The 24560-nt window shown below is 39.5% G+C and overlaps 1 protein-coding gene across 3 annotated transcripts in view; it reads right to left on the reverse strand.

Annotated features, from left to right (window-relative positions):
* SCUBE1 (signal peptide, CUB domain and EGF like domain containing 1) overlaps positions 1 to 24560 on the reverse strand; it is a 282888-nt gene that overhangs the window by 27066 nt on the left and 231262 nt on the right. For all 3 annotated transcript variants that reach the window (XM_067468907.1, XM_067468906.1, XM_067468905.1), the window contains 2 exons: positions 5755 to 5871; positions 4159 to 4281 (listed from right to left, as the gene is read on the reverse strand). In XM_067468907.1, the coding sequence (XP_067325008.1) occupies positions 4159 to 4281; positions 5755 to 5871 (240 nt within the window). The remainder of the gene's footprint in view (positions 1 to 4158; positions 4282 to 5754; positions 5872 to 24560) is intronic.

Below are 24560 nucleotides of genomic sequence, written 5' to 3' on the forward strand. Positions count from 1 at the left end.
CAAATAACTGCAGAGTCTTCTAATGGACTTGTGAACTTTTTCAAGTAGAAAGGGGAAAATGGAAAAAAGAAACTCGAGAAAGCACAGAAGCCTAAGGCTAGTAACAAATGTGGTGGAAACAATGTCTAAACATTCCTGGGACGATCCCTTGCCAGGACAATTCAGTTCATGAAGATCCAGATCCTCTGAGCTTCTGTGAGAAGGCAAAGATTACTACACTCCATTTCAGAGTCCATTTTGCTTTCTCCCTTCTCCTCGGAAAGAGCTGAGACTAGTTACGTGTCTACCATCTCCTCTTTCCTTCCTTGACAGCTGCTAGGTGGTAGGAAGACATCGAACCTATCCACTGTCTATTCTACAAATTGAGAAAGGAGCTGAAAGATCCCCAAGATGAAATTATGGGTTGTTATTAATAATGAACAAAGACCGATAAAGACCAAATTTGGCACACAGACCCCCCCATGACCCACTCTACATCCTGCTGCAGTTTGGAGAAGAGCAGACCATGGATGATGGGACTTGCAGTACTTATACTCACTTCCTGAGACCACTGTGACCCTCACCAATGATCAAACTTGGCACACAAAGCCACTATGACCCACTCTGCATCCTGTTGTGGTTTGAATGAGGATTTAACATGGATGATGGGACTTGCAGTATGTTCACTCACTTCCTCATAGCACTGCGACCCTCATCCAATGACCGATAAAGACCAAACTTGGCATAGAGAGGCCCCATGGCCAACTCAACATTCCAGTGTGGTTTGGGGGAGGATGGAATATGGAAGAAGGGACTTGCAGTGCCTTCACTCACTTTCTGAGACCTCTGTGACCCTCATCCAATGACTGATCAACACCAAACTTAGCACACAGAGCCCCCATGACCCATTCTACATCCTGGTGCAGTTTTGAGGAGGATGGACTATGGATGATGGGACTTGAAGTATCTTCACTCACTTCCCGAGACCACTGCGAACCCTATCAATGACTAATCAAATCTAAACTTGGCACAGAGAGCCCCCATGGCCACCTCAACATTCTGGAGCAGTTTGGGGAAGGCTGGACTATGGATGATGGCACTTGCAGTACCTTCACTCAATTCCTAAGACCACTGCTACCCTCATCAAATGACCAATAAAGACCAAACTTGGTATACAGAACCCCCATGACCCACTTTCTCAAATAACCCGGGCACCGCTGGGTCCCCAAGCTAGTTACTTATAAAGTAGACTCTATTGTTGCAGTTGTGCCCAATGTGTCACATCCAGAAATTAGTAACCCTTTAGTCCCAAGGATCACACCTAAGATTGCTAGAGAGGCCAGAGGCAAAATAAGTACACATATGATGTGTGCGTCATTGCTTTACAACACACATATGTGCACATACATACCTTAATCTCTTCATCTCACGAAGTAGCTTTTAAATGGGGATTTTTCTATACAGGGAAATTTAATGAATTTTAATTTTTCATCCCAGTTCCCTTAGTTATTTTCAAAATTAGCATACTCTCCCCTTCTCTCAAAGGCTGCACCCATGGAACAGCCTTCTGCTAGATCAGATAGTTTTCACAATGGAGCAGCAAAGTAGCAACAAAGCTTTGGTAGTAGAGGTGAGCTCAGTCCAAGCAATTAGATCACGCCTTTTTCTTTTATTTTATCTGCTTTGCTCACACAACTGTACAATATTACAACACATGCACATGGCCAGTGACATTACTGTGGTTGCTAGAATCCTTTATACCAGAGCTGTCCAAACTGTGTGTTGCAACATGTTAGTGTGTCCGCTGCAGTGTAGGTGTGTTGCAAAAAGGCAGGTTAGTCAGTTACTGTAATCCTTTTAGTTAATTTATTTGATTTACCTTGATTAACAGGAGCGCCTTCAGGTTTGTTTATTTATGTATCTGTATTTCTTATAGAGGGTTGGTTTAACTTCCAGTTTACTAGTGAAACTGAATTATTGTGTTAGTGTTATCTCATCTATGTTAAATGCCACAATCTGTTATATTTGTTTGATTATAACTCCAATAATTGAGCTAAGATCATCAATTCCTTTTATTTTGGCTTGCTCGTGTACTTTTGATTTTGTTATGTAATTTCACAATGTTAAAAATGAGGTGAAGTAAAACAGCCAAAAAGTGGAATAAATAATGTACAGAATTATATTAGTACTGTTATATGACTATGGGTGTGGGAAGGACAGGAGAATCCAGTGAAATGGAAGTATGAAGGTATTATTTTCCCATTGTAGCCCCTTAGCTATCCCCACAAATTCGTTTTAAAGACTGGGAATCCCACTGGAGCTGTTTTTATGTCTAGTGGGGAGGGTTGCTGGTGGGAACTGGGAAGGAAAGAAAATCCTGAAAGTTCAAATCTTATTCACAGTTCTAACAATAACCAGTAGGTGTCTCCAGTACCCATATATTTAAACCATTTGCATCTTAAAATATGTATAGGGAATGTATGAAATTATATAATCTGGATTATATCCCGAATAGGTTACTAAACCAAACTGAAACTTTTGTACCAGATGTAAAGTGCATTTCATTGAGATTATTTTCATTTACAGGCATACTTCTGAAATAACGGCTATAAAACAACTGCAATAAAAATAGCATCCATCCATCCATCTATCTAAATAAATAAATGTAATGTAATGTTTGTTTGTTTGTTTGTTTGTTTGTTTGTGGGATTAACAGAACTCAAAAACCACTGAATGAATTGCCGCCAAATTTGGCAGCAAAACACATTCTAATCCAATCTATGCCTTTCAAATAAAAAAAAAACCTTTTAAAAATGAAGGGGAAATAACTTAAAACTCCCCCAAAAGAAAATTGCCTTACAGAACATGCGCAAAAGCCCTCTCCATTGCGTGAGAAGAATGACGTACCAACCATTGTGAGGGAAGAGAAGCCTAGCCATAGAGTCCCTTTTCGTGCATGAAGGCAGAGTCCTCTTTCTTTTGGGGAGGGAGGGATAGAGGAAAGGAAAGAGGGAAGGAAGGAAGGAGAAGGCCTGCACGAGTGGCTGCCCACCATGAAGGAGCTGGCCTTACCTGTTTCGGGAGCCAACTACGTGTGCACAGCCACACACACACACACACACACACACACAGGCTCCCTTCCAACTGGATGGCCATGAGTTGGGAGGGCTTAAATTGTGTCTTCCTTTCTTAAATTGTGTCTTCCTTTCCAGCCAAAGGGGATTGGGTGGCATAGCCTTTGGGCCTTCCTTCCAACTGTTTTTCAGTGTTTTCATGAGTAATGGTCACTTGTTGGCCTGAGAGGTGTCTTGTGTCCAAATTCGGTGTCAATTAGTCCACTGGTTTTTGAGTTACGTTAATCCCACAAATGAACATTACATTTTTATTTATATAGATTAGCATAGTACAATACCAGTATTAAATATTACTATATTGTACTATACCATTACATTGTAATATTATTAGTAATATTGCCCATAATATAAATATATAATTATAATATCATATTATTAGTATTATAATATAATAATAATATAATAATAATATAATAATAACTTTATTTTTACACCCCACCAACCATCTCCCCTAGGGGACTCGGGGTGGCTTACAAGGGACAAGACCAAGATTACAATTAAAACACACAAGTAAAACACTTTAACCAATTAAAACATTAGATAAAACAAATAAGAGCACAATTGAAAGCAATATAAAAATACATAAAATATTATGCATACGATTTTACACACCATCAAATCTAATGTGCACCTTAATTTTACCAATGTAATTTAGCCAAAAAGTTAGTGTTACAATAAATATGGTATTTGTGTAGTCTTAACCTTGTCTAATGAAAATATCAGCAGTGAAGTAATGCTGTAGATAACTATCTCTGAAAAATGGAAAGGGAAGATAGTGCTATGCAAAAGTGAGAAGTAGGAAAAGAAGCTGCAAGGTGATCCATCAGATCTTCAGGGTAAAAATATTGAATGATAATAATAATAATAATAATAATTTTATTTCTTACCCGCCTCTCCTCACGGATCATGGCAGGTTACAACACTGAAGTGACCAGAGCTAAACTGGAATATAATCCTATATGTAATCATATGTACATATGAACTTTATTTATTTCTACTCTCTTCTTTAGTGCAAAATGTGTATGAAGAACAAAATATTACTTACCAATACAATCTTTTTTATTCCAATGCAACTTCTTTCCAGGAGGACATACACATTCATAGGTTCCCATTGTATTAAGACATCCGTAGTCACAGCTCCCATTACTGATGCTGCATTCATCAATATCTGAAAGTATATTTAAACGGATTACTGCAGTATTGCAGGAGTGAATTATAATATACACAAGCACTGGGACTGTGGCGCAGCTAGTTGGGAGTCAGCTGCATTAAGATCACTACTGCCCAAAAGGTCATGAGTTCAAAGCCAGCCCGGGTCGGAGTGAGCTTCCGACCACTTTTGTGTAGCTTGCTGTCAACCTTTGCAGCCCAAAAGACAGCTGCATCTGTCAGGTAGGAAATTTAGGTACCGCTTATGCAGGGAGGCCAATTTAACTAGTTTATGAGGCCATAAAAATCTCCAGCAAGCATGCAAAGAATGGGGAAGTACTTCATCAGTGTCACAAATGGTCGGTGAAGGGATGGCTCCCCTGGTGGCCAGAATACCCTCAAGAAAAGCTTGAATGTTAAATTGTCTCTGTCTGTCTATATATATTGTGTGTCTATGGCATTGAATGTTTGCCATGTATATGTACATTGTAATCTGCCCTAAGTCCGCTGTGGGGTGAGACGGGCAGAATATAAATACTGTAAATAAATAAATAAATATTGGAAAAATCCTAAATTATATAAATATATGAATGCTGATATAAATACTGGATAAGCTATAATGCTATGTACATTATCTGAGCGTATCTGATTATGTTTTCTTGCCCTAGTGAAGGGAATTGGACTGGATGGCCTTAAGTATTTTCTGTTGGTCATGGGGCTTCTGTGTGGGAAGTTTGACCCAATTCTGTAGTTGGTGGGGTTCAGAATGCTCTTTGATTATAGGTGAACTATAAATCCAGTAACTGCAACTCCCAAATATCAAGATCTATTTTCCCCAAACTCCATCTGTGTTCATATTTGGGCATATGGAATATTCTTGCTAAGTTTGGTCCAGATCCATCATTGTTTGAGTCCACAGTGCTCTCTGGATGTAGGTGTACTACAACTCCCAAACTCAATGTCAATGCCCACCAAACCCTTCCAGTATTTTCTGTTGGTCATGGGAGTCCTGTGGGCCACGTGTAGTTCAATTCCATCATTGGTGGAGTTCAGAATGCTCTTTGATTGTAGGTGAACTATAAATCCCAGCAACTGTTGTTTTAATTTGTGTTAGATTCCAGTTTGTTTTGTAAGCCGCTCTGAGCCCTAGGGGAGTGGCGGCATATAAGTTTGAATAATAAATAAATAAATAAATAAAATAAACTACAATTTTTTTGAGTGATGGTCACTCCTTGGGTTAGTAAGTGTCTTGTGGCCAAATTTGGTGTCAATTTGTCCAGTGGTTTTTGAGCTATGTTAATCCCACAAATGAACATTATATTTTTATTTATATAGATTTATATATCTATATATAGTTACTTCCACATTGTGAATTAAGAGTCATACTAAGATTGCTACCCCCCCCATGTTTTTTTCTTGCTGCAATTCTGAAATCTTAAAGAAGAACCTAATCACATGTAAAAGTAACACAAAATAATAAAACTTTCCAAACCTCCACAGTGTGTCATTCCATACAATGTGTAACCTTTATGACACAGGCATTCAAAACTTCCCGGGTAGTTGATACAGGTATGGTCACAGGTCCTTTCAAATGAGCATTCATCTATATCTGGATTGAGGGCAAGAAGGAAAAATGCTTGTGAGTGATCGTGCAAGTTTGGTAATTGTAATGCAGCATCAATGTTCAAAATGCATTTCTGAATAATTGGTGACAAACTGGAAAGGTGAACGCAAGACATAGACGTGTTTACCAGCACATTAAACAAATTTCCTATTATAAATGCTTACAGATATATTTCATTACACACACACACACACACACACACACAGAAAACCTCTCCATGTGATGATGTTGCTCCAGCAGACCCTTCAAGATTTCCTATAACTGGGGGAAATGCAACATGCAGCTGTACTTAGTTAATCACGAAGTAAGTTGAATATATTGAAACTGTCTACCAGCAATGCATGCTTTCACCACAGAGTGTCACCCATGTATCTCTGTCCGGCATCAGAACTTAAATGTAATTTTAAGTAGTCAGCTGCAATCCTTATTTTCATGATAGGACTCAACAACCATGCATTTCTCTTTCTTAGCTTTACAAGAAAATTAAACAAAGACAATGTTGACCCAATAAAGAAATGGTGCCATGATAACATATGCACTGCGCCTATTCTAAACAGATTTCATATACGGTATATACTCGAGTATAAGTCTAGTTTTTCAGTCCTTTTTTTAGGCTGAAAAAGTCTCCCCCGGCTTATACTTGAGTCAAGGTCATTTATTATTTTACTTTGTTGTTGTTGTTATTATTACATTTACTATTGTTGTTGTTATTATTACATTTATTATTTTACTCTAAATATTATTGTTATTGTTACATTTATTATTTTACTGTATTGTTATTATTACATTTATTATTTTACTCTATTATTATTATTATTATTATTATTATTATTACTTTATTATTACTGGAGGACATGTTAGCATATTTACATTGAAGAAGGTTAGAATAATGGTTTGATCAGAGTTGGACAGTCTTATCTTGAATTACAGTTTTATGTAAATATTCAAAAACATTTAACCTACTGATGTCTAAATTAATATAATTTTATTGGTATCTATTTTTATTTTGAAATTGACCAGTAGCTGCTGCATTTCCCACCCTTGGCTTATATTCGAATAAATCCATTTCCCCAGTTTTTTGTGATAAAATTAGGTGCCTCGGCTTATATTCGGGTTGGCTTATACTCGAATATATACGGTACATTGATAATCACACTAGTGAGTCCCAGGACCTCTCTGGAAGAACAGCAAAGGTCCCTCTGCTGAACTACACATACCAGAATTCTGCAGGTGAAAGCTACATGATTTCAGATGGGATGCATAGTCTTTGCCTACTCTTTAAGCTCTAGTGTGATGTTGGTCATGGTGACCTCCATCAATAAAAGTAAGTCCTTATAATTGCCTCAATATTAAGAATGGGGGACTGAAACTAAGGGCCCTTCTACACATGCACTAAAACCTGAGAGGAAGTAGGTTAAAAGGGGGATGGGTAGCTAAATGACGTTTAGCCAAAGGGAGGAATCGGGAGGAGCTGGAGGTTTAGCGCAGCTGGTAAATCATCAGCAATTATAAGATCTATTAACCAAAAGGTTGCAAGTTTGAAGCCCCATGTTGGCATGAGCTGCCAACTTTTAGCCTAGCTCATTGTTTACCTAAACAATTAGAAAACAGCTCTAGCTGTGATTAGAGAAATGAGATACTGCTAAAAGTGGGGGGAGGTGTTTTATGATGCCATAAAGAAAGAAAATCAAAAAATGTTGGGCGACCAAAAGGAAGGAGGAAGCCCTGACGGCTCTTCATCATAGAGGATAGAGCAACAGCACCGCCATGTTTAAAGGTGACCTTTAAACATGGTTCTTCCTGAGAAATATGCACAACTGGAAAGCAAATACAACTCTCTCAAATTCTGTCTTTGATACTTTGTAATGTTAAATAGAGCTTCAATTAACAATTGGGGGAAAAATAGAGATCCGAGGGAAGTTGGTTTTTTAAAAGTTCTGTTATGTGCTGGACATCCTATGTCCATATGCGCATCTCTGGAGTGAATTTTTATAAAACTGTCCTGTCGGATGTCTCCCATCCGTCTTCCATTTTAATCTGCTTCATAAAACAGCTGTGAGGATGGTGGAGGACTATGCAGTGGGACAGACAGGTCTGTTTCAATCCTCTTTGAGGTCTCACATTTAAAAAAACTACTACTTATCCCGCGTTTTGGTGCTGTCTGGAAGGGTCCTAAGGGTGCATCTGTAGCATGCAATTTGATGTCACTTTAACTGCCATTGCTCAATGCTAGCAGTTGTACCTTTCCAAAGTCTTTAAACCGATTTCAGGATCCAAGTTCCAGGTTTATTTTATGGGTCCATATGGACCTTCAAAGGTCCTGATCCCAACCTGGTTTACATCATCAACACATCAAACTGGGCCAGGAAATACATTGATGACTGATACAATTGGTACAATATTGGGGTTATATGCTTGGAATAAGCAATCAGATCTTTTGCCCTAGGTTGAGTCTCCAAATACATAGCATGTTACAGTACTGTGTTTATGTGTTTGAAATATCCTGTTATTCCCTTGAGCCACGAGGAGAGGTGGATAAGAAATTGTTGTTGTTATTGTTCCAGTCAACAGGTTCCTAAACATTATAGGCACTTCTGTGCTTAGTTCTGGATATCTATAATCTATTCAAGTAATCTGGGGGAACAAACCCTACTCAAAATGAGTCGGCCTTTCATACTTTGTTAAGCAGTTAATAGATTTCTGCAACACCACTGTTTTCACATAATGTACCAATAATTCAATTAATGCATTTATATATGATAATACAGTTGTGTTAATGAGATCTCACACAAGCTATGGAAAAATGTGAACCGGGACTGTGGTGCAGTTGGCTGGGAGTCAGCTGCATTAAGATCACTACTGACTGAAAGGTCATGAGTTCGAAGCCAGCCCGGGTCGGAGTGAGCTTCCAACCAATTTGTGTAGCTTGCTGTCGATCTTTGCAGCCCGAAAGACAGTTGCATCTGTCAAGTATGCAACTGTCTTATAAAGTATGCAACTGTTTTATGAAGTATAAAGTGCTCCCCAAAAGCACTTTATATTGATTTAGGATTGCTTGTATTTCTCCATCAACGCCCCATCTCCTGCATCTTGTCCATGTCTAGCATTATTTTTTAAACCTCAATTACATTTGGCCCAGGCATAGTTTTAAATGTGCACTGTACCTTGTGTAATGTTTATGGAATTTATTTTTAACTGCTTTGCATTGTACCTCTTATTGCTTGTATTGTTTGTATTACAGGCTCGGCCTCATGTAAGCCGCACCGAGTCCCTTGGGGAGATGGTAGCGGGGTATAAATAAAGTTTTATTATTATTTATTTATTATTAAGTAGGAAATGTAGGTACCGCGTATGCGGGGAGGCAAATTTAACTTATTTACAACACCATAAAAATCTCTAGCAAGCATGCAAAGAATGAGCAAGTACTTCATCAGTGTCACAAATGGACAATGAAGTGACAGCTCCCCTGGTGGCCAGAATACCCTTATCAAAAAAGCTGGAATGTTAAATAGCCTTTGTATGTCTGTCTATATGTTGTGTGTTTATGGCACTGAATGTTTGCCATGTATATGTACATTATAATCCGCCTTGAGTCCCCTGCGGGGTGAGAAGGGCGGAATATAAATATTGTAAATTAAATAAATAAATAAACTTGCCTTCAAGTTGGCGGACTATCTCATGCACAACAATTACCATCTCCTGTTCTTTTAAATTATATGTTAGTTTTCATTTACATATCTCTTAGAGATAGTCAAAATGGACTCTTTATCACAGAAATTAGAAAGCACAAAAAAGAAGACGAACTGGTCAGGACTTCTGGACTACTGCAAAGGAGAAAAGATACCACTGATGATAGATCTGTCCAACGTTTAAACACTGATCATTTAAGAAGAGACCTTAGAGAAACAGAAGATACCGAAGAAGGGGAAAACTCAAAGATCAGAGGAAATTTGGGAAGTCAACGTTTTTAGAAACCCCATCCCATCCCTATCTCCCCTACCCAACCCTAACCCAACCCCCTACAACATTCCCAACACTACCCCCCCTCCCTCTCCCTCCACGATATCCCCCGATTCCTACCCTCAACCCTTCTCTTTTTTTTACCTGCAATGTAAAATCTTTTGATAAATAAAATAAAAAAAAAGTTTTCATTTACATGGGGTAAAGTGTGAAATATTATTATTATTCTAGCTTTCTCCTACTATTTGTCAACAGAATGTTGGTGGACAAGAAAAGAGATTTAAAGATGGCCTCAAAGCCAACCTTAAAATCTCTGGCATAGAACTGGGAAGCGCTGGCCCTTGAGCGCTCCAGCTGGAGGTCAGCTGTGACCAGCAGTGCTGCAGAATTTGAACAAGGATGAATGGAGGGTGAAAGAGAGAAACGTGCCAGGAGGAAGGCACATCTAGCCAACCCCAACCGAGACCACCTTCCACCTGGAAACCAATGCCCTCACTGTGGGAAAAGATGCAAGCCAAGAATAGGGCTCCACAGCCACCTACGAATCCACAAGAATACTGATCATGGAAGACTATCCTACTCGTCCAACAAGGGATCGCCTAAGTAAGTAAGTACCATTTGTCATTTAGAGTGCCAAAAAACATTATTAGAACAACAGGATAGTCAGATATAAAAAAACAAAACAATTTTTTCCCCAGGACAAACTATTGAGTAATAGTTACATTCACATTACATTCATATTATTTAGAAAATCATAATTATAATTCATATTATACAGAAAATCATAATCATTATTTTTTAAATGAATAGAAATAATGTCAATGGTAGCATGAATGAGATGAAGTGGAAAAGAATGACACACTGGGGAATGAACTTCTGTTCTCCAGCAATCTAATACGTGTGAGAAAATTACTTGGCAAAGAAAAATATACATTTTTTTTCTGTAGGAAAAGCATACATTTTTCAGAATAGTGACATGCTTCACACTCAAAATATTCAATCAAATACATTCATGAAAAAAGCCCACCCTGCACTTTTGAAGTCAATGGCCATGTGTCTATTAATGGGTCTATTTGAAAATTGTGCACAAAATACAGTTTTTGTTACATATTAAAATCTGCATAGAGGAAGATTTGTTTGACATGCCAGAGAGCTGAAGTTGAGAAAAGGAAGTCTATAGAAATCAATCTGACACATCCGCTCAACCTTATTAGTAATGTGTCCACTTATTACAAGGATATGTATTTAAGTAATAAGATTACCATATCCATTCTGTAGTCATGGTTGTTTTTATAATAATTGTTCTAATGGTTCTAACAGAAGTGTGTTACAAAATCACTATAACAGCATTCTAAGCATTCAAGGGCAGCACATACATATCTAGTTAATTTGCTTTACTTGTCCACGGGAGGATAAGTCTATATGACAGCATTTATTTTCTATGGTGAAACACTGTGAGCTTTTAGTAGGAGCTAGGGGTGCATCCATACTGTAGAATTAATGCAGTTTGACAGCACTTTAACTGCCATGGCTCAATGCTATGGAAATCTAGGATTTGTAGTTTAGTGAGGCACCAATACCCTTTGGCAGAGAAGGTGAAATAATTTCTGACATTACAACTCTCTGGATGCCATGGCATTAAACCATGGCACTTAAAGTTGTATCAAAGTGTATTAAATCTATAGTCCAGATGCACTCTATGATAGTATTATGTTGCATGGCCTTTACACCTTAAAATCAGGAGATTTTCCACGGAAAGTGTTCAAAATGTGATTGTAGGTGAACTATAAATCCCAGCAACTACAACTCCCAAATGTCAAGATTCTATTTTCCCTAAACTTTACCAGTGTTCACATTTGGGCATATTGAGTATTTGTGTAGAGTTTGGTCCAGATCCATCATTGTTTGAGTCCACAGTGATCTCTGGATGTAGATGAACTACAACTCCAAAACCAAAGGACACTGCCCACCAAACCCATCCAGTATTTTCTGTTGGTCATGGGAGAACTGTGTGCCAAGAATGGTTCAATTCCATCGTTGGGGTTCAGAATGCTCTTTGATTGTAGGTGAACTATAAATCCCAGCAACTACAACTCCCAAATGACGAAATCATTTTTTTTTTGCATGAAGGACATACATTGGGTTGTTAAGTGTATGCTTTCCAAATTTGGTATCAATTCGTCCAGTAGTTTTTGAGTTCTGTTAATCCCACAAACGAACATTACATTTTTATTTATATAGACTAGCTGTACCCACCACACGTTGCTGTAGGCAACCATCCCTCTCTCTTTCTCTCTTTCTTTCTTTCTTTCTTTCTCTCCTTCCTTCCCTCCCGCTTTCCTTCCTTCCCTCTTTTTCTTTCCCTTCTTCTTTCTTCCTTCTCTACTTGTTTCTTTCCTCCCTTTCTTTGCTCTTGTTCCATCCTTCCTTGTCTCTTTCCTTCCTTCTCTATCTTTCTCTCTTTCGTTCCTTCTCTCCTACCTTCCCTATCTCTTTTCTTCCTTCTTTCACTTTTATATTTCCTTCCCTCCTTCTTTCCTTCTCTACCTTCCTTCCTTCCTTCCTTCCTTCCTTTCTTCCTTTCTTTCTTTCTTTCTTTCCTTCCTTCCCTCCTTCTTTCTCTCTTTTTCTCCTTCCTTCCTTCCTTCCTTCCTTCCTTCCTTCCTTCCTTCCTTCCCCCTTTCTGTGTATGTGTTTTGTGTGTATATATAAGCATATATGTGTGTATATATTTGTGTATATATGTGTGTTTGCGTGTATATATGTCATTTTGCGCATGCGTTGTAATGTATTTTGGGTTTTTTGCTTTTGAAGCCCTTCTGCTTTGTGTGTGTATATATTTGTGTATATGTGTGTTTGTGTGTGTGTGTGTGTGTGTGTATATATATGTGGTTTTGTGCATGCGTTGTAATGTATTTAATTTTTGGGGGGCTTTTTAAGTCTGTGTTCTTCAGTGTTTTTATGGTCACTTGATCGGTATCTTGCATCCAAATTTGGTGTCAATTTGTCCAGTAGTTTTTGTGTTATGTTAATCCCACAAACGAACATTACATTTTTATTTATATAGATTTTAAACAAATTCCAGAATTTGTTCTTAAAAGTTGTATCTTCTTATGTTTACTGTGTATATATTTGTGTATATGTGTATGTATGTGTGTTTGCGTGTATATATGTGGTTTTGCGCATGCATTGTCATATGTTTTTTGTGTTTTTGGCTTTTGAAGTCCCTTCTGCTTTGTGTGTATATATATTTTTGTATATGTGTGTTTGTGTATATATATGTGGTTTTGTGCATGCGTTGTAATGTGTTTTTTTTTTTGCCTTTTAAATTCTCTTTTGCTGTGTTTTTCAATGTTTTTATGGTCACTTGTTGGCCATATCTCCTTACGTTTACTGTTTTCAGCGCTTTCATTTGTTATACATCACTGTGAGAACACTGGTGGGCTGAGATGTAATAAATAAAAGTTTTAAAAACTATACAAAATAATTTTTCCCAGCCTTTCTTTTAAGCCATCTTTTCAGAAAACTAAAATGCCTACATGTTTCAAACACAAAGTCTTTGGTTGAGACCCGAATTCCTAGGAATGCCTGCTAAGCTACATCCTACACTGCATTTTATGCAACCGTTTTCTATAGAATCACCAGCAAGTTGTGGAATTCAGCACTGCCTATAGAAAAGAGAAAACTATTTCACCTACTTAAATCTGTAGAAAAGGAAGCTTATTCTGAGTTAAAGGGAAGACGCTGGAATCTCTCTTCCACCCCTCTTGAGATTCCAGCATCCATGCTCTCAGTCAACTGCGGATTCTTGCCTGGCCTTTTGAGTTATTCAACTATTTGATTGTCAGTTTTACAAAGCTATGTCCTTCCTGCCAGTTCTTTTTAACCCTACTTAATTTCGGCAAACAACCATTTTAGACTTACAATGCTTCTGTCATGAGAGGGCTGTTTGAGTATTCGACTTCACAGAAGTTACCCAAATTGTTGTCCAACAATTCACTAACATTTCTGCTGCTCCTTGGACAAAACAAATTAGAACTTGTCTGAATCCTTTCTTTTTTGTTTGCAAAATAACCCAATGTAAGTAATTAAGGGCATTCAAAGCCCCCTATACTTTGATACTATTGGAATATCAGTTAATCTTCAGACCAATTTGGAAAACATGAAGGCCTCATCTACATTGCTATATACAATCCAGATTATCTGCTTTATCTATTTATTTATTTAGGGCTTTTATATCCCGTCCTTTCTCAACCTCCGCAGAGGGACTCAGGACAGCTAACAAAGCAGCACCCCATGGCGCCCACATCAAAACATAAATATACAATTAACAGTAATGTAATAATAACAATAAAAAACAGTATAAACAGTATAAAACCATATCTATGTATATAATAAAAGTCAGTGTTTGTATGCGGAGGGAGGGAAGGCGGTGTATGTGGCAGCTTTCTGATTGGCTGCCAGTTTCACAGGCCACTGTGACCTGCACAGGTGACGGACCTGGATCAAACTTGGCAAACATAACCCCCATGACTCCCTTTACATCCTGGTGCGGTTTGGGGGAAGTGGACCATGGACTACGGGATTTGTAGTACTTTCAAACACTTTGGCTCCCACACACCACTGTGGCCCCCACCAATGATAGATCAAGACCAAACTTGGCACACAGAGCCTCGATGACCCACTCTACATCCTGGTGAGGACAGACCATGGATGATGGGACCTGAAGTACCTTCAACCACTTCTTGAGACCGCTGCAACCTTCATCAAAATGACTGATCAAAACCAAACTTGGCCAGAGAGCCCCATGACCCACTCTATATCCTGGTGCAGTTTGAAGGAGGAGGGACCATGGATGATGGGACTTGCAGTACCTTCACCCACTTTCAGAGACCACTGTGACCCTCAATCAATGACTGATCAAAACCAAACTTGGCACACAGAGCCCTCATGACCTACTCTACATGCTGGTGCAGTTTGGAGGATGATGGACCACAGATGATGGGACTTGAAGTACCTTCACTCACTTCCTGAGACCGCTGCAACCCTCATCCAATGACTCTGATCAATGACTGTGAGCCACATAAATAACTGAGAAAGACCAACCTTGGCACATAATGCCTTTCTCAAATAACCTGGGCACCACTGGGTGCCCAAACTAGTAAACAATATAAAAACAATATAAAAACAGACAACAACTGGATTAAACTGGATTATATGGCAGTGTAGACTCATATAATCCAGTTCAAAGCAGTTAATCTGGATTTTATATGGGAGTAGATTCAGGGTGCTTCCACACTGTGCCAAAACTCGCACAGAAGCTGTGTTGAAATAACCTGCTCCAGTTTGGGTTCCTGTCCCGAGTCCCCCACCCAAATACTGGGGTTTTCTGGGGGGTAGGTAGTTACACACCATCCCAAGACAAATTGGGGTGTCATGAAGAAGAAGAAGAAGAAGAAGAAGAAGAAGAAGAAGAAGAAGAAGAAGAAGAAGAAGAACTTTATTTTTCTACCCTGCCTCCATCTCCCCGAAGGGAGGAACCGGATTATATGGCAGTGTGGACTCAAATAATCCAGTTCAAAACAGATAATCTACATTTTATATGGCAGATGGGGTCAAAGACTACCAAGACAACTAGAGGAGTATATGGTTAACAATAAGCACATTCTGCAATTGTAGGAATGAACTAAAGGAAGCACTCATGGAAGCAAGAGGGCCAATTTTCATTTTCCATGCTCATCAGCCAAGTCCATGAGCCTGAACCTCTGTCATTGAGGTTCCCAAAATTTCCAATTACAGCAACACTTATTATGCAGGTGGTTTTAGTGAGTTGGACACTTGCCTGCCTGTGGACTCTGAGCCCAGGCCACAAAACAGTAATCACACAGTAATGGTTTTAGGCCATCCCTGAACTGGTCTGGAGTCCTACCAGTGTCTGGGAAGTGAAAGGCTCTCTGTTTCCCCATTTAGCACCTTGCACACAACTGATGAGTCAAAATGTACCCCTGTTAATCAAACACTTTTGAGTAAGACTTTTGAGTGGCCTTGTCACAAACTATCAAGAACACGGGTAGTAGTAATACGTAATATAGAAGACTAACTATGGATCAGAGTAACAATATCCCCATTCTCATTATGATCTTTTATGGCTATACTAGCCGTCCCCTGCCACGCATTGCTGTGGCCCAGTCTGATGATCTGGAAAATAAAGTAATGAGAAAGTGTTGGTTTCTAATCTATGTAATTTCTTGATTTTTTTTTGTCGTGTCAGGACAAAATTTCTTGATGTTTGTGGGAAAACTGTATTTCTTGTTGTTTCTTTGTCAGTGTTGATGTGCAATGATCACTAAGTCCTTAGCAGTAGACACAAAGCAGGTTCAATTGGAGTGAAGACATCGGCATCAGAGTTGTTGTTACCAGCGAAAGCTGACTGCTCCTGCTTCTGATTTATAGCCCTGAATTCCCCATGCAGGAGGTGCTAGGGCATCTCCCAATTAACTCAGTGTTTCTAGCAGCTATTGTATCTGAACACCGTCTGTGCTCTGTCTCCTCTCGTCTCCCTAGAAATGTGGGCACTTATAAAACCTCATTATCTGATTCTTTTTCTCCCTCCAATTCCTGAGCACTTCCCTGCTCCCCTTCCTCTTCCAAAGATGAAGAATCCCTAACAAGTGGCTTGAAGACAAACAGGCAATTCACAAGTGAGTAGAATCTATGACCAACTTAGCCTGCCTCCAAAGGCCCATCAAATGGGATAGTGGGTAGAGAAAAGATTCAGCAAAAGGGGGGGGGGGGTTGAGCATTCACTTCCTTTCCAGTTTAGATTGGACTCCAACTCCAGATAGTTAATACAGACCAGAGTCTGCATTATCAAATTTTGTTTAAGCCAACACAAAGATTTGCTTAAACCTAGTAAGGATACCAGAGTCAACATGATTACAGGGCCTGGTTAGGCTTCTTGCCCCATTTCTATGGTTCCATATACTGTCTCAATGGCAATTGTACTGCAGTGTGGGAGAAATTTATTTATTTATTTATTATTTACAGCTTTTATATTCCGCCCTTCTCACCCCGCAGGGGACTCAGGGCGGATTACAGTGTACACATATATGGCGAACATTCAATGCCAATTTTTGACATACAAACATATACAGACATACACAGAGGCTATTTAACTTTTTTTCTGGCCTCCAGGGGAGCTGTCACTTTCATCGTCCATCTGCGACGCTGATGAAGCACTTCCGCATTCCCCACATGCTTCCCCGCTGGAATGCTTTGCTGAAATCTTCTTTATGGCCTCATAAATCAGTTAATTTAGCCTCCCCACACTTTAAGGTGATACCTAATTTTCCTACTTGACAGATGCAACTGTCATTTGGGTTGCAAAGGCCGACAACAAGGCTACACACAATTGGTTGGAAACCCACTCCAACCCGGGCTGGCTTCGAACTCATGACCTTTTGGTCAGAGTGATCTTAATGCAGCCGACACTCAGCCAGCTGCGCCACAATCCCGGAAATCTGATTGATGCTTCCCTCAGTTTGCAAAAATGCATTGAGGGCCCTGGACTTGAGAATCTTGGTGGCTTGGGAGTTTTTTTTCCATACCTCCATTACAGGCAATTCTTTAAAAAGAATACATGTAATTGCTTCAATTCTAACTATCTTCCATTTTTCTGCACAACATGGCAGAATGTTAATAGTAAGGATGGGTAGCCTGTGATTCACCATACACTGAGGAACTATTATTCTTATCTCTTCCTCTTGACTAGGAATGCTTCCAGACAGAGCTAAAACTCATGCAGAAATGGGTTGAAATAACCTGCCTCTGCATGTTCTAGTCCACAACCCAAATGGGGGGTTGAGCAGGAGGAGATGGGTGCTTCTTTGGAGGCTCCTTCTTTGGAAGCTTTTAAACAGAGGCTGGATGGCCATCTGTCAGAGGTGATTTGAATGCAATATTCCTGCTTCTTGGCAGGGGGTTGGACTGGATGGTCCATGAGTTCTCTTCCAACTCTTTGATTCTATGATTCTATGATTCTACATGTCAGACTGAATTTTGCGTATAGTGTTGCACTCCAGGACAGGAAAAGTCCTCTGACTGTAAACACCATACCGTTGATTGGAAAACAATCCTTTTATTGAAGATAATTATATAAAAAAGCAGGAAGGAAAAAGCACTTTAAAGAAATAGATAAATTCAATTAGTTAAGAATAGTCAAGTGTAAAGTTCAGCAAAGTCCATAAAAACAAAGTCCATACTTCTCTAATATAATTCAGGAAAACAGGAAACATTAATCCAAGGCATGAGTAGGCATTCATACATTCCCAGAGTCCAAACCATGAACAAGAAATACTTAGACAAAAATCTTTCAAGCAAAGCTTCCATGAAACAAAGGACGAGAACTACGCTTGAATCCAACGATGCTTCATCTGACAATATTTCCCATACTTGGAACTTTTATCCCCTGTGTTAAGCTATTCCACGCACTCAGGAATGGGTTTCGCTTTATTTGAGATCCCTTATCTTTTTCTGTCGGAGCCTGGCAGAACACCGAAAGCACTGTTCGGCCTGTCTGTTTTGATTAATTTCCTCTCGTCTATCTATTTGCTCATTAAGTCTCATAGCTGGGCCAGGTGCCCAGTTGTTTTCAAGCTCCAAATCCTGGGAACTCTCTGGTAACAATCCAGGGAGTACACTATCATCCCCACACCCTTCAGGGACATTCTCATGGGAAACTACACTTTGCACAGGGGTCTCCTGGTCCTTCTCTGCATCAGTATCATTGACCAAACCATTGCCATCTTGAAATTTATTGGCATTACTTCCCACATCCAAAGCACCCTGATCCTGAAACACAATCACAGGCTGAACTCTCAACACATGGGCTTTGTTTTTGACATGTGTGTTCTATAGAGAATAAAGAGATAAAGATTTTCCCCTGACATTAAGTCCAGTCATGTCCAACTCTGGGGGTTGGTGCTCATCTCCATTTCTAAGCCAAAGAACTAGCGTTGTCCATCGACATCTCCAAGGTAATGTGGCTGCATGTAGCGCTTTTACCTTCTCGCAGGAGCGGTACCTATTGATCTACTCACATTTGCATGTTTTCGAACTACAGAAGCTGGGGCTGACAGTGGAAGCTCACGCTGCTCCCCGGATTCAAACCTGCGACCTTTCGGTCAACAAGTTTAGCAGCTCAGTGGTTTAACCCATTGTGCCATCGGGGGCTATATAGATACTCTCATCAAATAAGTAAGGTGGACTCCAACATTACCAGAGTAAGGACAAAATCTGAATGACAAAATGCTACCAATAGGTTCTCTTCTAGAGAATTTTGAAAAATATTGCCAGCTCACTTGAAGGAATGAGTACCTTTTTCTTCCATTAACTACCGCATACACACCCTCACATTAAATACATAAACCTGACAAGTTGTATGTGTACACATTTGGTTCTAAAATAGATATTTTCTGTTTTCCTTTTAACCCTCCCAGGCTACTACCTGCAGCTGGTGCCACCCACACAATGTAATCCATCTCACAGAATACTTTGCTAATGGTTGTCTGAGGAAAGTTGAGGTACATTCACAGTGAACCAGCATTACTATGATTTTGGAGTGAGAGTAACTAATTCCAGGTTTGCTTCACCGGAAAGGAAAAAAAAAAACATGTTGAACACTTTTCTTTTTATTCTTTTATTCCTATCTTGATGCCATGGATTAGATATTCATAATTTCAGATCCCTGGTGAGTTCAACTAATGGTGGATTAGCAAGGATATTCTCCAATAAAAACTCCAAGATATTAAAATACTTGTCAGTTATCTATATGCAAGAGCTCGCCATACTTTCACAACCTGAATGACAACCTAGTTCTCTTCTCTTCTTTCTCTCGCTCACACGCATGTTAGAACAAAGTTTTCATGTAAGAGAAAGAAATTCACCATTTCAAATGGTAGATTTAGTAAAAAAAAAACTTGGGGAAAAGTTCTCTACATGTTGTTAACCAGTAACTTCTCTCCCAGTTCACCATTTTCAATAAGACTTATTGCTGATTGGTAAGTTTAGGTTTGGAATGCTAAATTCTAGATCAGCCAAACATTTCTAAATCAATCCTGCATTTTAAATGCCTCACCAGGGAGTGCAAAAGAAATGGGTACAATTCTGTTGATCTAAAAGGTATGTACTGAGTCTGCTCTCCATATTTGTTGGAGTTTGGGTGCAAAAGTGAGAAAACTACCAAAAATGAGAAATGGGTACAATTCTGTTGATCTAAAAGGTATGTACTGAGTCTGCTCTCCATATTTGTTGGAGTTTGGGTGCAAAAGTGAGAAAACTACACACACACCCAAAAGTGAGAAAACTACCTCCCTCTCCCTCTCCCTCTCCCTCTCCCTCTCTCTCTCTCTCTCTATATATATATATATATGAAAATAGCATTTCTGGACTTCCAGATGAGTGGCAGAGGTGCCCCTAGGTAATTTTCAACAGTAAGCAAACAGTATTTTGCCCCCCCCCCCCAACTGATATATATTTTCTGTTCGCCGTGGGAGTTCTGTGTGCCATATTTGGTTCAATTCCATCATTGGTGGAGTTCAGAATGCTCTTTGATTGTAGGTGAACTATACATCCCAGTAACTACAACTCACATATGTCAAGGTCTATTTTCCCCCAAGATCACCTCAAGAGCGCCCCTGGGAAAAATCAACTATACTGCAAATGCTTACTTTGCGTAATGGGTTGAGCCGCCCCTGATGACTGGTCAACTTCCACTGGAAATCAACCACAGAATCATGCTAGAGAACCTACAAAAGCCTAGAAAAATGTTCTCTTTAAGAATCACTAGGTCCTTAATGTGACTCTGAGCCAGGACAACTTCTAGCAGAGGACCTAGAGCAGTGTTTCTCAACCTGGGGGTCGAGACCCCTGGAGGGGTTGCGAAGGGATGTCAGAGGGGTCGTGAAAGATAGCAGAAAAGACAGTATTTTCTGTTTGCCATGGGCATTCTGTGTGGGAGGTTTGGCTCAATTCTATCACTGGTAGGGTTCAGAATGCTCTTTGATTGTAGGTGAACTAAAATCCCAGCAACTACAACTCCCAAATGTCGAGGTTTATTCTCCCCAAACTCCACCAATGTTCACATTTGGACATATTGTGTATCTGTGCCAAGTTTGGTCCAGAACCATCATTATTTGAGTCCACAGTGCTCTCTGGATGTAGGTGAACTACAACTCCAAAACTCAGGTTCAGTGCCCACCAAACCCTTCCAATATTTTCCGCTGGTCATGGGAGTTCTGTGTGCCAAGTTTGGTTCGATACCATCACTGGTGGAGTTCAGAATGCTCTTTGATTGTAGGTGAATCCCAGCAACTACAACTCCCAAATGACAAAATCAATCCCCCCCAAACCCACCAGTATTCAAATTTGGGCATATTGAGTATTTGTGCCAAACTTGGTCCAGTGAATGAAAATACATCCTGCATATCAGATATTTATGTTACGATTCATAACAGTGGCAAAATTACAGTTATGAAGTAGCAACGAAAATAATGTTATGGTTGAGGGTCACCACAACATGAGGAACTGTACTAAGGGGTCACTATGGAAATCCCAAGCGAGAAATGGTACACATATAAACACCTAATAAAAAAACAAAACAACGAGTGGACCCTGAAAACATTGGAAGAGTTATGGGAAACAGACAAAAAGTTGAGTTGTTTTCACTATCTACAAATAAAAGAGTGCTTTAAAGAAGACAAAAAGGTAGGCTTCAACACACAAGAAACAAGCTGGGACATCGTAATGATAAAGGATAAAAAAAATTAATTAAAATACTCTACCAAAGATTACTGGAATGGGACACAGAGAGAGAATTAGTAAAAGGAAATATGGTTAATTGGGCTGTGGACAAAACAGCAAAACAGCAGAGAGGAAACAACCAGGCACATCTTAACACCTCTCAACAAAAGATTTTCCCAGGCTCAGCCAGGCATTCAAATGCTAATTAAGGTGGTCAGTTGAAACATTCACACCTAGCTCCAGCAGAGAAGAGCTCTTTGCCCCACCCCAGCCATTCCACAGATATATAAACCCATTGTCCTAATTCCAACAGACCTCACTACATCTGAGGATGCTTGCCATAGATGCAGGCGAAACGTCAGGAGAAATGCCTCTAGGACATGGCCCTATAGCCCGAAAAAACTGTTCTAACTCCAGTACAACTATCCAAATTTTACAAAAGGTATAATAATCAATGCTGGATATGCGGGAAGGAACTGGGAACCTATTTTCATTTATGGTGGGGCTGTAAAATAATCAAGAAGTATTGGTCAACAATCCATAAGCATACTCAAAATGTTATCAGAGTAAAATATGACATGAAGCTGGAGTATTACTTGTTGAATATAACGGATTTCGAGATAGGGGAAAACGAAGAGAAGATATTGTTTTATTTGTCGACAGCAGCGAGAATATCAGTAGCACAGAAATGGCGAGAAAAGGACCCTACCTCAATTGAAGGTTGGTTCTCCAAGACAATAGAATACATGAACATGGACATATTGACACAATTGGGTTATTGTAGGTTTTTCCAGGCTATATGGCCATGTTCCACGGTGGTCCACGCACTGGTTACATCCCGTTTAGATTACTGCAACGCTCTCTATGTGCCTCTGAAGACTCCAACTAGTCCAACAAACGGCAGCCAGATTACTAACAGGAGCGGGGTACAGGGAGCATACTACTCCTCTGTTGCGCCAGCTCCACTGGCTGCTAATTACCTTCCGAGCACAATTCAAAGTGCTGGTGTTAACCTATAAATCCCTAAACGACTCCGGCCCAGTTTACCTGTCCGAACGGATTCTCCCCTATGAACCATCAAGATTGTTAAGATCGTCTGGAGGGGCCCTGCTCTCGGTCCCACCATCCTCGCAAGCGCGTCTGGTGGGGACGAGGGACAGGGCCTTCTCGGTGGTGGCCCCTCGGCTCTGGAACTCTCTCCCACTGGAGATTAGAACTGCCCCGTCTCTCCTGACCTTTAGAAAACAAGTGAAAACCTGGCTCTGGAAACTGGCATTTGATGAGTGAGTCAATAACTCGCGACTACATGGACGGATGGTGATGAACTACAATTTTATTGTGACGACTTGGCCAATGTAATTATATGACTGTATTTTAGTATTTTAATGTTTTAGTGTATTATGGGATGTGATGTTTTTAAACAATTGTTTGTGATACTGTTGTTGTGAACCGGCCTGAGTCCCTCTACGGAGGTGAGAAGACCGGTATATAAAAGTTCTAAATAAATAAATTCTAGAGGCATTTTCTCTTGACGTTTCGCCTGCATCTATGGCAAGCATCCTCAGAGGTAGAGAGGTCTGTTGGAAGTAGGAAAATGGGTTTATATATCTGTGGAATGATCAGGGTTGGACAAAGGACTTTTGTCTGCTGGAGCTAGGTGTGAATGTTTCAACTGACCACCTTGATTAGCATTTAATGGCTTGGAAGTGCCGGGGGGGGGGGGTGTCTTTTGTTGAGAGGTGATTTGATGTGCCTGATTGTTTACTCTCTGTGGTTTTGCTGTTGTAATTTTTGAGTTTTTTAATACTGGTAGCCAGATTTTGTTCATTTTCATGGTTTCTTCCTTTCTGTTGAAATTGTCCACATAATTGACACAATTATTAAAAAATCAGAATAAAGTGAACCAAACCAATTGGAAATCACTCAAAATGTATCTGCAGACAAAAATTAAACTCAATATTTAATAAGCTAAAAGAGGAAGACATCAGAGATAGTTAGTCAGTGAGACGGGAAAAAAAGAAGAAAAAATACTACATCTCTGTGGAATGAACTAGAAGTCCCATCAATCCCCATCCTCCCCCCATCCCGCTCTACTCATCCCTTCTGCACAACCCATACCCCTCCTCTCATATAACCCACCCATCCACTTCCCTCTCTATTTCTTACTTTCCTATCAACTCGATTGTTCCCCAACTTTCTTTGTTATTTGGAAATAATACTAATAAAAATGATTAAAAAAAGAGAAAATAATGTTATGGCTGAGGGTCACCACAACCTTGAGGAATTGTCTTAAGGGGTCACAGCTTTAGGAGGGTTGAGAACCACTGACCTAGAGGTTCCTAGAAAGAGCATATTAATCGAATCCATGAATAATCAAACTTGCAAAAGTTGTAGAAGGTTGACTGTAGAAGATATAATACGTATCAATAAGACAATTAAATAAAGAAGAACAAAAAGGTTAACTGAACTAAAGCCGTATTTCATTTGTTCATCGCTCAAGCTTGGAAAAATGAGAATTAATTGAGGTTGAAAACAAAAAAGCCCTTCTTTGGGTTTCCTTTGCATGACAAACTGGTAATGAACTCCATTCCATTGTTATTGAAACTTAGTTAATAATGTACTAATGATGTGCGTGCACACACACAAAGGTCTGGCATTGATTATAATACCTTTAAGTTGAGCTTTAAAGTATAAAAGGTTTAGCCGCATGTTCTGTTTCAAACTCTATTAGTGGGCAACTCTGTCCATTTTGACGAACTCTGACTTAGATAGAGTGAATGTTTATTTAAGGCTTTTATTGCTGACACTTAGCCATGTGATTAGAGAAGTCCAAATGAAACATGATAAGCAGAGAAGAAAGGACCTTTGAAGGAAATTGGTTTTGCTCAAAAGGAAATGTGCTTTCTGTTACAAAG

Source organism: Anolis sagrei, chromosome 5, assembly GCF_037176765.1.
Source record: "Anolis sagrei isolate rAnoSag1 chromosome 5, rAnoSag1.mat, whole genome shotgun sequence".
NCBI classification, from domain to species: Eukaryota; Metazoa; Chordata; class Lepidosauria; order Squamata; family Dactyloidae; genus Anolis; species Anolis sagrei.